General features: G+C 40.0%; 1 protein-coding gene across 2 annotated transcripts in view; it reads right to left on the bottom strand.

The window, feature by feature from the left end:
- Window positions 1-5,179: 5,179 nt before the first annotated feature.
- LOC139115848 (adenylate cyclase type 3-like) overlaps window positions 5,180-15,615 on the bottom strand; it is a 92,199-nt gene continuing 81,763 nt past the window's right edge. For both annotated transcript variants that reach the window (XM_070678242.1, XM_070678241.1), the window contains exons 15-20: window positions 15,356-15,437; window positions 12,719-12,877; window positions 12,196-12,342; window positions 10,307-10,529; window positions 9,314-9,438; window positions 5,180-7,570 (exon numbers count right to left, since the gene is read on the bottom strand). In XM_070678242.1, coding sequence (XP_070534343.1) covers window positions 7,418-7,570; window positions 9,314-9,438; window positions 10,307-10,529; window positions 12,196-12,342; window positions 12,719-12,877; window positions 15,356-15,437 — 889 coding nt within the window. In that variant the 3' untranslated portion in view covers window positions 5,180-7,417. The remainder of the gene's footprint in view (window positions 7,571-9,313; window positions 9,439-10,306; window positions 10,530-12,195; window positions 12,343-12,718; window positions 12,878-15,355; window positions 15,438-15,615) is intronic.

Here is a 15,615-nt window from a genome sequence, read left to right as displayed (position 1 = left end):
CGAGGTGTTGCCAACACTGTCAGGTGCAATTAAAAGCTAAGCGGTAACATGAGTCGATCATAAAAAATCAACTCTGCAAAAGTTGAAACATTGTTTAGCAGGAGGTCAGACGTAGTCTAAACAAAACTACCACATATGTCTAAAGCACTGTCCAAGTCTTATCACTTGCTTTCAGGTGTAGTTGTTTTGACTACATCTGACCTGCTGCAAGACAATGTTTCAACTTTGGCAGAGTTGATTTCTCTGTGGTCGACTGGAATTACTGCTCAGCTGATAATTACACCTGACAGTGTTGGCAACACCTCGATTTAGACTATGTGTCTAGTTCGTCTAAGGGATGGACCATTAGACCTTGGGAGGGGGGTGGTCACAATGAAATTGTGAAATTTTTTTTTTTACTATTGTAAATTTCTGAAATTTTTTTTTTCCAATTGAGATTAGCTGTGCAAATTTTTTTTTTCAGAGTAAATTTTCAGATTTATAATTTTTTTTTTTCGTTCGTCGCTGTCTGAAGATAAAGAGGGCAAACATGTGGTGCCAAGCACCACAAGCGGCCACGCAAGCGGTCACTGGGAAGAGGTCAGGAGAGGGGTGTCCTGCTGCTGCTGTTGGAGCTTTTAAAAAATAGAGATTAAAATGGTGTTATTTGGTGGCACTTGGGGAGTATTTTTGCTGGGGGAGGTCAGGAGGGGGTGTCCCCCTCCTGCCGTTGGAGCTTTTGAAAAATAGAGATTAAAATGGTGTTATTTGGTGGCACTTGGGGAATATTTTTGCGGGGGGTGGTCAGGAGGGGGTGTCCCCCTCCTGCCGTTGGAGCTTTTGAAAAATAGAGATTAAAATGGTGTTATTTGGTGGCACTTGGGGAGTATTTTTGCCGGGGGAGGTCAGGAGGGGGTGTCCCCCCGGATCCTGCTGTTGGAGCTTTTGAAAAATAGAGATAAAAATGGTGTTATTTGGTGGCACTTTGGGAACATTTTTTCGGATTACACATCTTCCTCTGAAACATGGTCTTCTTGCTCCTCAGTAGCTTCGTATAGTTTTGAAAATTGACTATTTTGGTTTCCTGGCTTCCCTTTCTACTGGGTGGTGAAATGCCTACATTCACCCCACCAAACATCATGCATATCTCATGATTTACAATTGATTTTGACAAGCTGAGAAGCTAAAATAAGCTAAATAATATAGTGAAATTTGCATATTTGTGTTTTTAGAGCAATTGTTGCCCTTTTTGATCAAAACATCTATTTCTCTGTAGCAGCATGTCCAAATTGATTGGATGTGTATAGATGTGTTGAAATTTCAATATTTGTCTTTTTGGGCAATTTATGCCATTCATGGTCAAAAAATCTGTATTCTCTGAAAGGGCTTGTCCAATTTCTTTGAAATTTGCTACACAAAAACGATTAACCATGCAGATTTATTCAGTATTTGCTATCGAGAAACTTTCAAAGTTCAACCCTTTTATGTGTTTTTGTGTTGGGATTTGCTGGATAGATGGCATTCTACGTAGTGTATTGTTGAATGTTAAAACATGTGTTGCTGTTGTTATTTGAGGCTGTTTTTTGAGAAAAAAGAATTGAAAATGCCTTTTCAAAAGCACAATAATACATAATGACTTGATATGTTGTTTTATCATTATTGACGTGTTTCTACTTGTTCACCCATTCTTGCATTCATCATTGTAATAAAATGCTGTGAAAAAAATGAAACTGATGTGGCCTGCATCTGTTTACCTTGATCTTAAAAGGCAAATACAACTTTCTGTCTTGACAACCATACCATAGTTTCAATGTTTTACCTAGTGTACCTGCTTGGTTTGTACGCAGGAAACAAGTAGAAAACAGGCTCTATAATTTCATAATTTTCAAGTGATCAGAATACAAAAGTCCTGAAAAGATAAGATAATTACAACTTCCAGTATCAGGGATACAGTCACTCTAAATGTATAAATTAAAATTAAAAATGTGCCGGGAGGATGTATTAAAAATACAGAAAGTTGCTTGCTGTCGGTAAAATCTAAAAAAAATTCAAAATTTTAAAGACTTTTGCAGATTTTTTTTTACGCCTTTGTCTTCTTATTTATTTATTTTTTATTTTGCAAACTAGTTTGAAGATTTTTTTTTTCCTAACTTTTTGCTCTGAAAATTTTTTTTTTTCTGTTTTTGACCACCCCCCTCCCAAGATCTAATGGTCCGTCCCTAATGCCAATGCTCCAAAGCAATTCACAGTACTACATTGACCGGGTTGACCATATGACTTTCATCAAAAAACGTCCGGGGAAAAGTGAATACATTTGATGTTTGACCAAACTTTACAAAGCATCAATTTTTCGATCAAAAAATTCACGCGTAGAACTAATGAAAATTCGTAAAAAAATACCACTGCCTTGTACATCAGGCACTAAAATGTCGTAGGCGTGAAAATGAGTTTATTAGAAAATACACAGTGGCTCTTAATATTAGTTTGAAAATTCCAGTTCTCCGTACTCCGTTGCTGTCTAGTTCCAGTGGGCATACTTGGCATTCCAGACATTCATTCCCTGCTGAGTGGAGCTACGTACGATCCTGAGTAAAGTAAGCAGAGAGTTTAGAGAGCAGAGAGTTTAGCAGTAAAGCTGTTGCTTAGTTCCAGTAAGCTGTTGCTGTAGTTCCTGTTGAATGCTGTATTTAACCATTAAAGAATATAAGCCGAATGGCAGAGAGCTGTAATACACGACTCCCAGTGTTTTATTGGCCTGGGTTGGGCCGTTAACCCCAGCAGAACTTCGCCGGCATGGCAGGTACCATTAAGTCAGAAACCCTTACGGGGCCTCTAAGCAGTGTAGTATTACTCAGGCCGGCTACCACTTTACCACTGTGTAAGCCCTGTACGAACCCGACTCACGACACAAAGGCAAGAAAGAGAAAAAGTGTCGCACATCTTTGTCATCGTCACTAGCCTTCGACGCCGCGAGGTACGTAGAGTCCGAGTTAGGAGTGAGCTCCCCGGTGTGGCACTTCCGGGCCTGCAGATCGTCGCGTCAGTGTGTGTATCTCAGAGAGAGTAGCAATGTGTGTGTTGTGTTTGTTGTGTGTGTGTGTGTGTGAGTGTGTAAGTGTGTGTGTGCGAGTGGATATACGCATGCGTACTTCGTTCCCCCTCATGTAAACTTTTCAGAGCAGTGTGTGTGTGCGAGTAGATATACGCATGCGTATTTCGTTCCCCCTCATGTAAACTTTTCCGAGTAGCAGTGTGTGTGTGTGTGTGTGTGAGTATGTGTGTGTGCGATAGTCTGGTTCCCTGACCCATTTCCCCGGTAGAGGGCGTGGGGAAATATAGGGTCAGGTACCAGCTAATGTAAACATGGACGCTATTGGGTTAAAATAAAACAAGCTGTGATTGGGTGAAAGTAACACTTGTAACTTTTTCTCATCTTTCTTGGGTTTCGCACTTTCAGGCTCACTTGACACCAACTTCTTGTTTGTACCACAAAGCCGTGGAGGTCGAAAGAAAGACTTTCTACCTCCATGATTTAGCCACTGTGATTTAGCACACCTCTTGATACTTTTAGAACGTCGACATGATGCCTGGCATTTTTCACGAAATTCGGACACCATTCTATCCATCGAAATTAATCGTCGTTCACAGTTCAAACAAAGTTTGCGTTCAATTAGCTGTGATATCGCAGCAGTACTTGTGGCGTGTATCGAACGTGCTCTGGTCATTGGGGTCACGCCACAGTCGGCGATGACCTCAATGACCCCAGCGCGTTCGATACACGCCACAAGTACTGCTGCGATATCACAGCCAGCCTTCAATCACCTCTATTTCCCCGTACTTCTGGATTAATCATTCAGTTTATGTTTCCCGTCTCGTGTGCCAGTGTTTTTGGTTCGGATACCAGTGTTCGAACATAATTCTGATCCAGTCGAATTTTGACCGGCGTTTTCATGGAAGCAGCCATATTTGTTGTAGCATGTTCTGTCAGGTGACTAACCTCCGCCATCTTGAACAAAATTCTGTTCAAGATGGCTACCCGGTACCTGACCCTATATTTCCCCACGCCCTCTACCGGGGAAATGGGTCAGGGAACCAGACTATGTGTGCGACTGGATATACGCATGCGTACTTCGTTCCCCTCATGTAAACTTTTCGATCCTGTATGTGTGTATATGTATGTATGTATGTATGTATGTATGTATGTATGTATGTATGTATGTATGTATGTATGTATGTGCGTGCGTGCGTGCGTGAGTGCATGCATGCATGCATGCATGCATGTATGTATGTATGTATGTATGTATGTATGTATGTATGTATGTATGTATGTATGCACGTACGTATGCACGTATGCACGTACGTATGCACGTATGTATGTGCGTGCGTGAGTGCATGTATGTATGTATGTATGTATGTATGTATGAATGTATGTATGTATGTATGTATGTATGTATGTATGTATGTATGTATGTATGTATGTATGTATGTATGTATGTATGTATGTATGCACGTACGTATGTATGTATGTATGCACGTAAGTATGCACGTATGTATGTATGTGTCTGTCTTCATGTCTTGTGTGAATTGGTTCACATATATGTATGTTTTTTCACTCATATATGTATTTACTTATGTCTGTATTGATTTATTTATACTTATGCTATAGTAGTTTATTTTTATTGATAAATGCATGCAAATACACCCTTTTCGTATGAATATGTTCTTCTAATGTGTAAAATAATTATTTTACATTTGGCGCCTGGTAGAGAGACAGAGAAGAGAGACAGACAGTCAGACAGACAGACACATAGGACAGACACACAGGCAGCAGGACAGACAGAAAAATCGGCAAAGGATTTCAAACGGCTGAAACGGTCATGTCTTCAAAACACCAAAACACTATTTCGATGTCACGCACCCGCGGTCTGGCGCCCTCTACCAGGCTACCCATTCCCACTACCGTGCCACCAGAAGTACACAACCGATAAGCCTGACCGCCACGGCATTAGTCATTGTCGAGTTTTCTAAAGATTTCCTGCCAATTAATTATTGACACAATTTCCAATTAATTACCAGAACCAACTTCATTTACTAAATTAGCTACTATTAGCACCGTATGTGATCGATCGAAGGCACAATGTCACAAAAAAAACAAAAAAAAACCATTTCAACTAAAAGAAAACGCCGTACCAATTTACGGTAAGGTTTTTTGAAGACTTTATTATTATTAGGATGACAATAGTATTTACACAACTTTTACATATCACTTCAGACGAAGATAAAATGAAAGTACACTAAGTATATACAATATTCTTCATTGTAGGGCTACATGACAGGCGCATGTCCTCGAGACCAATTTTAAATGCTTCTGAAATTAACTGAAAGTAAAACGCTGTTCTTGCAAGGCACGGTAAAGTTGCATTTAATCAAGGTTAAGCATTGAATGATTTTAATGCTTTCCAAAGTGGGCTCAGAGGGCACACTTAATCAGCCGTACTTGACGCATTCTGGAGTGTGCTTGCAGTGGTCGCAGTTAATATCGAGACAGTTTCAAATTTGCGGGGGGGGGGGGGGGGGGGGGGGGGGGGGGGGGGGGGGGGAGGTTGTCATAAATGGGAAAGATTACTGAAGCATGTTTTGCGACCATGCCGATAATGAACGCTTGATGCTGACGGTCATATTTCAGGACTAAAATAGATATCAAGAGGATATTTTTAAAAAAGAAAATATTTTTTCCCCAGCTTATAGTAGCTTGAAGAAAACTTAAAGCCAGAACAAGGTGTTCACTGTATCGTTTGCATAAAGCTGATTTTTTTCAAGTCGAAGGATAATCACTGACACTCAAGGTGGCGGTAATATTGAATTTAATTTTTTGGTAAAACAATGATTCTCGATTTATCATGGTCAGGGTTAAAGTAATAGAATGCATTTTTCTCAATGCACTCTTAAGGTAGAACGCACCTCGGGGACAGATATTCGGACTCTAAAACTTTTCCAATTCTTTTCTGACATACCACTTGTGGGGTTTGATTTTAAAGCTCTTGGTGTAAGAAACGCCTTAGTTTTTCGAAATTCGAAAAATCTGATTTTTCTCCATAGAGTTAACACAGGGACGGCGGCCATTTTGAATTTTAAATATCGGTAAATCTTGGGTAATTTGTTTCTCAGGTACCAAAATTTGCACGGTGACCCCCGATTTTTATTCTTGATTTTTAAAGCAAATGGTTGAAAGATTCCTTAGGGAAAGTCTGAGCAAAAGTTTAAGGCTTTCACTTTCGAGGCGCATACTACCTTAAGGGGCGTGAATACTTGAAAGACGCGTGCATAGTATGTACTCAGTTTCCATCATGCCGCCGTAACTGTGACATGTGGGCGGTGCGCTGGCATTTGCACATGATAATAGGAATGACGCTAACCACCCCTCTTTCAGAATGGAATGAGTTTTGTTTGCCATGCTCGTGTTTTTAATCATCCGCTGCTCCTAGGTGACAGCGATGAACCGAGAAAATCTCGCTCAGTAACGTTAATTCTCCTCATTTTCAAATTGATCGAAGAGAAACGTGATTGTACTAGAAATATGGGATCGAAACAAAAAACCGGTAAATGGCTGGATTGAGAAAAATGTTCACACTTAAATGACCGAATTTACATTAATAACCCCAGTACGGTTTGTGAACACAAAGCAGGTTGACCGGCACCTTTGCGATAATACATGGCTTGATAGTTGGTGCATAGATTATTGAGATACATCAGTTGAAGCAAAGAGAACAAAAAATGAGAAATTGCACAGACAGACTGTAAATATCATATTTCGTTGATGAACAAGATACAAAGCGTAATGAAGTGAATGGTAAAATTGGTTTTCGCAAGTCCTGTACCTTCATTTCAAAGTCGACCTCAGGCAGTCTTAAATTCTACAACAGCTATGGACGGCTAAAATTGTAAAAAAAGAAAGACGTTTTCTTGTCCCATTGTAACGATATGCACAGTGTCTCTCGCCGTTCGATGGCAGCACATTCTCTCCGGTTGAAGATGTTTAATAAAAAAACCTTAGTCGAAGAATGGTCGCCGATTGGTGGATGCCGGTGTCGTCGTCAAAGCACGGACACCAAGAGATGGGCTTTCTAAGACGTATATTTCAAGTTCATGACGAGAGTAGATTTCCAACACTGTAACATGTGATTATTTTTGTCCATGTGATAGGCCCGTTCTTGTGACGCAGACATGTTTGGCACGCAGTGTGATCAGATGGTGCGCGAAGCAGACCATATATATATAACGTACTTTACAACGTATTTTTCTTGTGTCCATCATCAGCACGAAAGTCGGGCGATCGGGAAAAGTTTCGTCTCAAAAATTTCAAAAGACGACTTTAGAGGAAAGTTCAATATATACACAATATTACAGTCAAAATATGATCTTTTTATCAATTCCCTTCCTATGTAATGACGCCAGGGATGCTGTCCGTTGGGTCTTCCTTGCCGACGAGATAAAAGGTCAAGAGTTCACCTTTTCCCTTGACCTTCACGAGACCTCTTTTTTCGAATTTATATCCAAACGGTTTCAAGATATTCATTGCCTCCTCGACAACCTGAAAAATACAGAAAATAAAATAACAAGATGATCAACAATGTTTGAATGTTTTAGGTGTGTCCGTAGACGGTAGGAAAAGACGGTCCTATTACATGTATACGTAAAGGACATTTTAAGGTAGAACGCGCCTCGGGGACAGACATTTTGACTTTCAAATTTCTTCAATTCTTTTCTGATCTGCCACTTGTTGGGGTTCATTTTAAAGCTCTTGGAGAGAGAAAAATGTTCACCGTCTTCGTTTTTCGAAAATCCAAAATTCATAGAGATATTCATAGAGATAATACAGAGATGACGGCCATTTTGAATTCCAAATATCGCAAAACGTTTCTCTAGTTCAAAACTTTGCACGGTAACTTCGATTTTTATCGCTGATTTCGTAAGAGGATGGTTGAAAGTTTCGTTGAAGAAAGTTTGAGCAAAAGTTTAAGTTTTGCAAAATCGAGGCGCATACTACCTTAACGAGAGTATAGTCACGCTTTTGGGACAAAATAGAAAGCTCTTTCATTTGAAGGATATCCATCATAAGCAGGCGAGCGGCACTTGTATCATACAGTTCTGACTGAACGATCCGGACAAGAGTGTAACTACTTTCTCACGACGTGTCCATCGTGCTGTCTCCGGCACAAACCACACACACTTCAGTAAATGCAGGATACACTATCAACAATTTAACATAGCACACTGATTTTTTTGAGCGTATGTCTCATTTCTGTATAGTTCATATTTTTGCTAGATGAGTGGTCATTTCTCTGATTTCTTCAGACGACGTGTACATGTCAGTTAGCTGGAATATTATTCTCTTTCACACTGCATGATTTGGCAGGCTGCGACGCCCTCTACGGCGAAGACTGATAAAATACTGGCCAACTGAACAGCTTGAAGGGCCCTAACGGCAGGTGGACGATGCAATGTAGAATTGCACTATGTTACATCTGGGAAAGTTTTCCTGTTTTGGACACTCAAATTTTGTCATCTTATTTGGAGCTTTTGGAGTAAATTAAATTTCCACTTGTTTTTGTAAAAAAGTCTAACCCCTAACTGTGAGCATCGAGGCCATTTCGATTTGTCGGTAAATTCTAGGTAATTCGTTTCTCTACTACCAAACTTTGCGCGTTGACCCCTGATTTTTTTTCTTGATCATAAGAAAATGGTGCACTTCTGATACTTCGGAAAGTTTGAGCGAAAGTTTAAAATTTTCAGTTCGAGGCGCGTAGGCTAACCTATTAAAAGTTTGAACACGCACACGCCAAAGTGATAGACATTAATATGGGTAAAAAGCTGTATGGAAATTAAAAAGTCTCGTGGGCGGTACATTTTCTGTACCTGAACAAATTCAAAGTTCAAACTCAGCTCATCTCATCTCGACTCACGTCATAGAAACGTAGGGGTAGGCGACATCTTACAAAAGGACTTAAAGTTTCTGAATAGAATCATTAGGAAGGGAGCACGTTCCGCAACGCAGTGTCTGCGTCGATGTAAATGAAGAACTTGAAATGGCATTAGACCTGAAAGAGCTAAATGTTCAGCACTTGAAGCATACGCAATCTGCATTTCAATTTTGCCGAATACAATGCGACGGCGGACCTCCTACGTGAGTTTGATGGAATTCTCGATGATGTCGGCTGAATTAAAATGAAAATTGTGATACTGAGGAGGGAGAGAAAATGTTACATATTAACATGTGACATATAACATATATTAATTATGCATTGAACTAAAATGTTTCCTCGGCTCAACATACCTGAATGTGGCCGGCCTTCCCTGTACTCTCCATGCGACTGGCGACGTTGACGGTGTTTCCCCAAATATCGTAATGCGGTTTCCTGGCTCCGATGACACCGGCCAAAACCGGTCCGTGGTTCAGCCCTGGTAAATGAAACGACGATAGAGATACATGCATTCAACTATTAAACTACATTCAGGATATTGGGATCTTGAATAGAGTCTTAGGTTGTGTAGTGACTATCATTTACAAGTACATTTATGATAGTGAGCAACTCACGTCGATTGCTGACCAATTTCTTTAAGACCTGTGTTTTAAAACTGTTAAAGTTTTACAAACCAATCATCGAGGAAATGAAATACAGTGAAGTGAATAAAATAAAATAGAACATAATAAAATTACATAAAATTAAATTAAGGTAGTATGCACCTTCGAAAGTGAAAGACTTAAACTTTTGCTGAAATTTTGCTTAATGAAACTTTCAGCCATTCTCTTACTAAATCAAGAATAAAAATCGGGGGTCACCGTGCAGATTTTGGTACTACTTAGATATATTTCCAAAGATTTACCAATATTTGAAATTCAAAATGGCCGACATCCCCGGGCCTCAGTTAACTCTATAGAGAAACATGAACATTTTCGAATTTCGAAAAACTAAGCTGGTGAAAAGTTTTCTTACACCACGAGCTGTAAAATGAACCCCCACATGTGGTAAAGCGATAAAATTGTATAAGTTTGAGAGTCCAAATATCTGTCCCCGAGGTGCGTTCTTCCTTAAGATTGATTTGTCACGAGTGCTAGTTTGAAATTCTCAATCAAAACTTTAAATGCACCAAAACCAATGGCAATCAGCAAAGGCAAAAGAATATGAACTAAAATAATCGACAGCGAAATGCTCAGAACATTCATTTCCATTTTACAGATTTCCTAAACTCAAAATTTCATATTTACAGGACAACGAGATTCTGAAGACTGCTTGCCGAATGAAAACCGCCTGCCGGGAAAACTCACCTATTCGGAGGATAAAGTTGTTGAACGACTGCTGGTTGATTTTATCCAGAGACTCCCTGAGGGCGAGCGAGAATTCAACGAGATCGGATAAGTGCGACCACCGCTTCCTGACTTCCGACGACTTCAAGTGTTCGAAATCTGTCGACATGCCCGACGCCGCCATGTAGGTGCTCGAAATAGTCTTGATTTTGGTGATTGTCTTGAAGCGGGGCTCGTTCAACAGCTGAAAAGGAGGACGTTCAAAGTATACGTCAACGCCGAATGTATATGTATGATACACTGAGAGTCTCGTATCACTGGCAGTGGAACTTGCCGAGTTCGCTAGCACATTTGCATGCGGAGCACGTAGAAGTGCGCTTTCCATTACTGAAAGCTCAGAAAGCTATTATCTCCCGATGTTCTTTTACGGCACGTCAACTCAGATTCTTCCACCGCTGAAAGCAGCAAAACACCTCGGAGAAACAAATTATGGCGTTAAAGTATGCTCTCCTTACAAGACAATATCAGACCGTATGTCTCCATATGTCCGCCTATCAGTCTGCCTATCTGAATGCCTGCCGGCCTGCCCTGTCTGTTTGTCAATCTACATCTTCGCTGTCCCTCAGCACGAATAATCACAAACACGGCGTCCTTTTTTCAGCCATTTAACTGCTTCAAAATACCTTTAACACACAACAACTCTATCATAGTGACACGATCTTGCTCTAGGCTGAAACAGCTTCAAGTCTTATCGAGTGGGGCAAACCATTTCCTCGGACAAAAAATCATCACATGTGTGAAATGCAGTTTAACCCATTGAATGCTGTAATTTTTCCCACCAAAATTTTAGTGCAACATTTTACTAATTTTTATGAATTGTTTGCAATATATTGATAATTGTGGACCGAATGGACAGTACTTCTCATTGGCTACAGTCGTTTTTATTAAAGTTTTTGGGGAAATCTGAAGAAAAATTGTCCGGCTCTGCAAAAATTGTCTGTATTATATTTTTTGAAGGCGACAAAAATTGACTTTGGCACTGAAAGGAAGGGTTAACGATGCAGAACAAGCATTGATCCCTCAAACAATGAATTCTTTGCAAAAAACAAAAAAAAAACAAACGAAGAAACAAAATAAAAAAATAAAAAAAGCTGAGCTCGTCACCCCATTAAAGTATATATTTTCTGAAAGCCTAGATATTGGCATACGATGAGATTTGTATTTTATGTTTAACATAAGGATCATGCATGTAATACAGTTACAGCAAATTTCAATAACCTCTCGAAAATCGGTGTTTTATCTTCCGCCGGCTGCACTGCGGCGTCTCAGCTCGAAATTAGCAACAATGATTGATAGAATAATGAACTTGAAAATATGTGTCTCGGATTTCTTTTATCCATCCCAGTATTTTACTACGGGGGATGTTAACGGTGTCAGAATGGGGATCAATCATCACCTGGTACAATGTCACGGCCTCAAAAGACAATCTGGAGCCTCAAGCCTCAATACACACTCTTTGCAAGAACGTCACAACAGCCCTGAATATTGCAGATTTAAAGCGGAGAGACTGCATGGGACGGAAAACCAATGAAATTTTTGAGAGGTTATTCAAATTTATTGTCACATGATACTAATGTAAACACTGGTTACAAAATATGGATCATAGAATTTTGCCATTATCAGGGCTTTAAGGAAATATATACTTTATTAGTATAAGCGCTCAGATTCTGTCAGAGAATTCATTGTTAGTAATATAAGAGCTACATGTAAGTGCTCTTCTTGGAACCTTATAACTGACAACACCGGCGAAAATGGCACATTTCGAACGGAAAACTATAAAAGGAAAATGGCTGGCTTGCATGTGACTTAAAACACATCGATAGCTTCATTAGAGCGGATAGTTTACTCACCCCATCGAAGTCTGAAATGACCTCGTTGAGAAATCTCAAGCACTCCACACCTTGATTATTGATGAGGTCCTCCGTGTAGAACTCGGAAAAATTAGGTATGGACGCAAAGATCACGCCGACTTCGTCGTACGAATGGCTGTATAGCTCCTGGGGGACGATAAACAAGTAGACACGATATCAACATTGCTCTTACTGAGCCGCAGGTGACCAAGGCAAGTTATTAAATTTTAATTTTAATATCATTAGTTTCATATCCGAACGTGATAACGCTGAGGCTTTCATCCAATGGGGACATCCATCATCGTTGTCTCTGAGGGGCCAGAATGTACATACATGAAAAATTCAACACCTCGATTTACTGTAACACAGTATCGTGACTGGCCTTTCGTCAAAACGAACGATTCTTCCACATGCAGCGCTATCAAGAGAGAATACAGCGTCGACATGTTTACGGGAATTAATGATTAACAAAAAACAGCGTCGTCATCACGTTTTACTTCGATCATCGTACACCCACTCTTACCTCGTCTTTCCTCTTGGTGCCGAGGAAATGTTTGGCCACGTGACTTGGCAGGATGTTCATAATCAACGCCTCATTTCGCCGTCTCAGTTCGTACACCTGGTCCTTCTGGTTTTTGGCCTCACATCGCCACAGAAAGAGAAGTCGCGACGTCAATTCGATCTGTTAGAAAAGAGGGGGAATTGCGTAAAATGCGACGTATCAGTTCACAAAACGTGGGGCACATACTGGGGGACTAATCCTCTTTAACCATAGGGGGTTGCCCACATGTCCGTCCCCCGGGATGGGTAGAGGTTTATTGTTGAATTGCTCATACAGATTTATTCTACAAACCTTTGGGGATGGACATGCAGGCGGCAACCCCTATGCTTTAACCAATTCACAACAATGGTTTGGCCGAAAACCATTTTTCCCGTTTAGGGAAGAGGAGGGGATAACAAACTGACCAGAGTCGAGACGGCTGGTAAATCGGTCCACACTGAATGATTTGCTGATTGCTAAACCGAGTGAACTCTACGAAAACGTTGTAAGTCACGTGACAAGCGGCTAATATAGCCCGCTGTGATGTGTTAGGGAAAACACATACAAAATTTATCTGTTTTCAATATCAATGAATACCATCATCCCTTTTTAAACTCCAAAGTAAGTTAAGAAACCGTCAGATCATTAGATATTGAGCAGAGAACGTGTTTAATCAAAAATCAAGAAACTATACGAAATGGCACCAAAAATAAACATATGGGGATTTTATCAAATGTTTGTACAAGTCTGAATTTAGGTCCTACATTTACGCCCCGAAATCGAAAGACATACACTTTTGTTCAAACTTTCCTCAAGGAAACTCTGTACTCATTATACAAAAAAAACAAATTACCCTATATTTCCTGACACTTGAGATCAAAAATGCTGGCCATCCCTGTCTTAACTCTATGATGAAAAATAAATTTTCGATTTTCAAAAAATTAAGATGGTGAAAATTTTATTTACTGTAAGAGCTTCAAAAATGTGTCCTTACAAGTGGTAGACCAAAATTGTACTACAAGTGTTTGAATATTCGAATATCTGTCCCCCGGGACGCATTCTATATTTTAAGTTAGGACTTCATACCTACATACAACATTTGAAAGTTATCTGATGATTATTCCTGCAGTCCTGCAGACCAGTTTGAAAGCTATCACTACAGTAAAAGGAAATAAACTTGAAAAAAGAAATGAGAGAATCCATTCAAAGCATTCATATAATTTCCATACCAAGGTTTTATGATAAGAAGAAGAAAAATTAAGACGTCGAAATTACTTATACTATATAACAAAGCCATTTTGCTAGAAGTTCGTCGACTGAAATCTTGACGGTCTACAGGTGACGGGCGCCGCCGCCGTCTGACATACAAGCAAAGAGAACACTGAGAGCTTTGACACAATTCTGGGAATGTAACCAGATAACAAAAACAAAAAAGATACAGTCAACGGTGATAAGACGGTCAACCTCTTTACCGACAAAACACCTGTCACTGAACCAATAAACTTCAGTTATCAGCTAAACTTTCCGAGCTTCCCGCCTTGTTTGTGAGCTTCGGCACGATCGAGAGAGTTTTGTTTTTTCCTTTGCGAATAAAAGTCAAAAGCCTATTGATAACATCCATTAGCGGAATGAGCTGGGGAATACGTAACCATTTTCTATGAATCGTTTTGTTGAATTGACTTCTACAATTGCAGCGTGACGTATCTTTAGGACGTCACTCGACCTAAGAACACAGAGAGATGACCTAAGGACGCGACATGTAAAAATTGCCAAAACGAAAGATTATTTTCGAGCTTAAATACCCCTAGGTATATAGCACAACGTAGCACGGATTACACATAGTAACACACACCATTAATATCAGAGCGACATCGAGGAGAATTCTAAGAAATTGTTACATTTAGCGTAGGGGATGTGAATGTCAAACATTTTATTGCCTTTGGTCGTTTCAATGTCTTCAGAAATATGTAATGCATTTTGAATTCTCTTGTCGACATAATCATAAATCTTGGTCTTGTTTGTAAGAGGAGAGAAAAAAACCCGACCCTCGCTGAAATCTTTTGACAAAAACCTAGACAAGTAGAGATACCGCGGAGGTTGTTAATGTAGTCGATAAATCTGAATAAGCAGAGAACATCAATGCCGTTGATGTGAAAACCGAAGATGAACTATCAGATTATTAAACATTAATGTCGAACCGGTTGCCCGCAGGCAACTCAAGGAAACAGAAACGTTTTCTAGGAACGCCATCTTTCATCGTCGCCATCATATTCCCACGTTCTTTCAGCTTAAATGCTATAGGATTTTTAACACAACGGGAACAACATTCTGATCTTCATGGGTTTTCTTCAAAAGTCTAACCTTTTCCAAACTGATATCCTCACGCTGTGTTGTGTAAAAGTTTGTGCAAGTAATATTGTGTCGATCAACATATTGATTCCATGAAAATGACAAAAAGAAAGATCTACTCTGATATTCAATGTGAGCACGTGGTAGCTCTCTCTCTCTCTCTCTCTCTCTCTCTCTCTCTCTCTCTCTCTCTCTCTCTCTCTCTCTCTCTCTCTCTCTCTCTCTCTCTCTCTCTCTCTCTCTCTACTGTGACAAGCTGCCTTTACTTACGTGTCTATTGTAGTATAGCAAGGCCAATGAAATAATAAGCAGGGTAGCCGTGAGTTCATACTTCGTCGCTACGTTGTAAGACCTACCAGGGAAGTAAAACGTGTAAAAGGTGTCAGTGTAAATAATGTAATCAGACTGACAGTACACGAAATATTGATCATTGGCACGTAAACAGGTTTCATAGGGTGCCTGCGAGTATGTATGACTCTATCCGTTCACCGTCACGACTCCCTAGGTTACGAGTTATGAATGCAAAGTGA

The sequence above is a fragment of the Ptychodera flava genome, chromosome 17 (genome assembly GCF_041260155.1).
Source record: "Ptychodera flava strain L36383 chromosome 17, AS_Pfla_20210202, whole genome shotgun sequence".
In the NCBI taxonomy this organism is placed as follows: Eukaryota; Metazoa; Hemichordata; class Enteropneusta; family Ptychoderidae; genus Ptychodera; species Ptychodera flava.
Note: the sequence above shows the minus strand (reverse complement) of the source record. Positions and strands in the feature narration are given on the sequence as shown.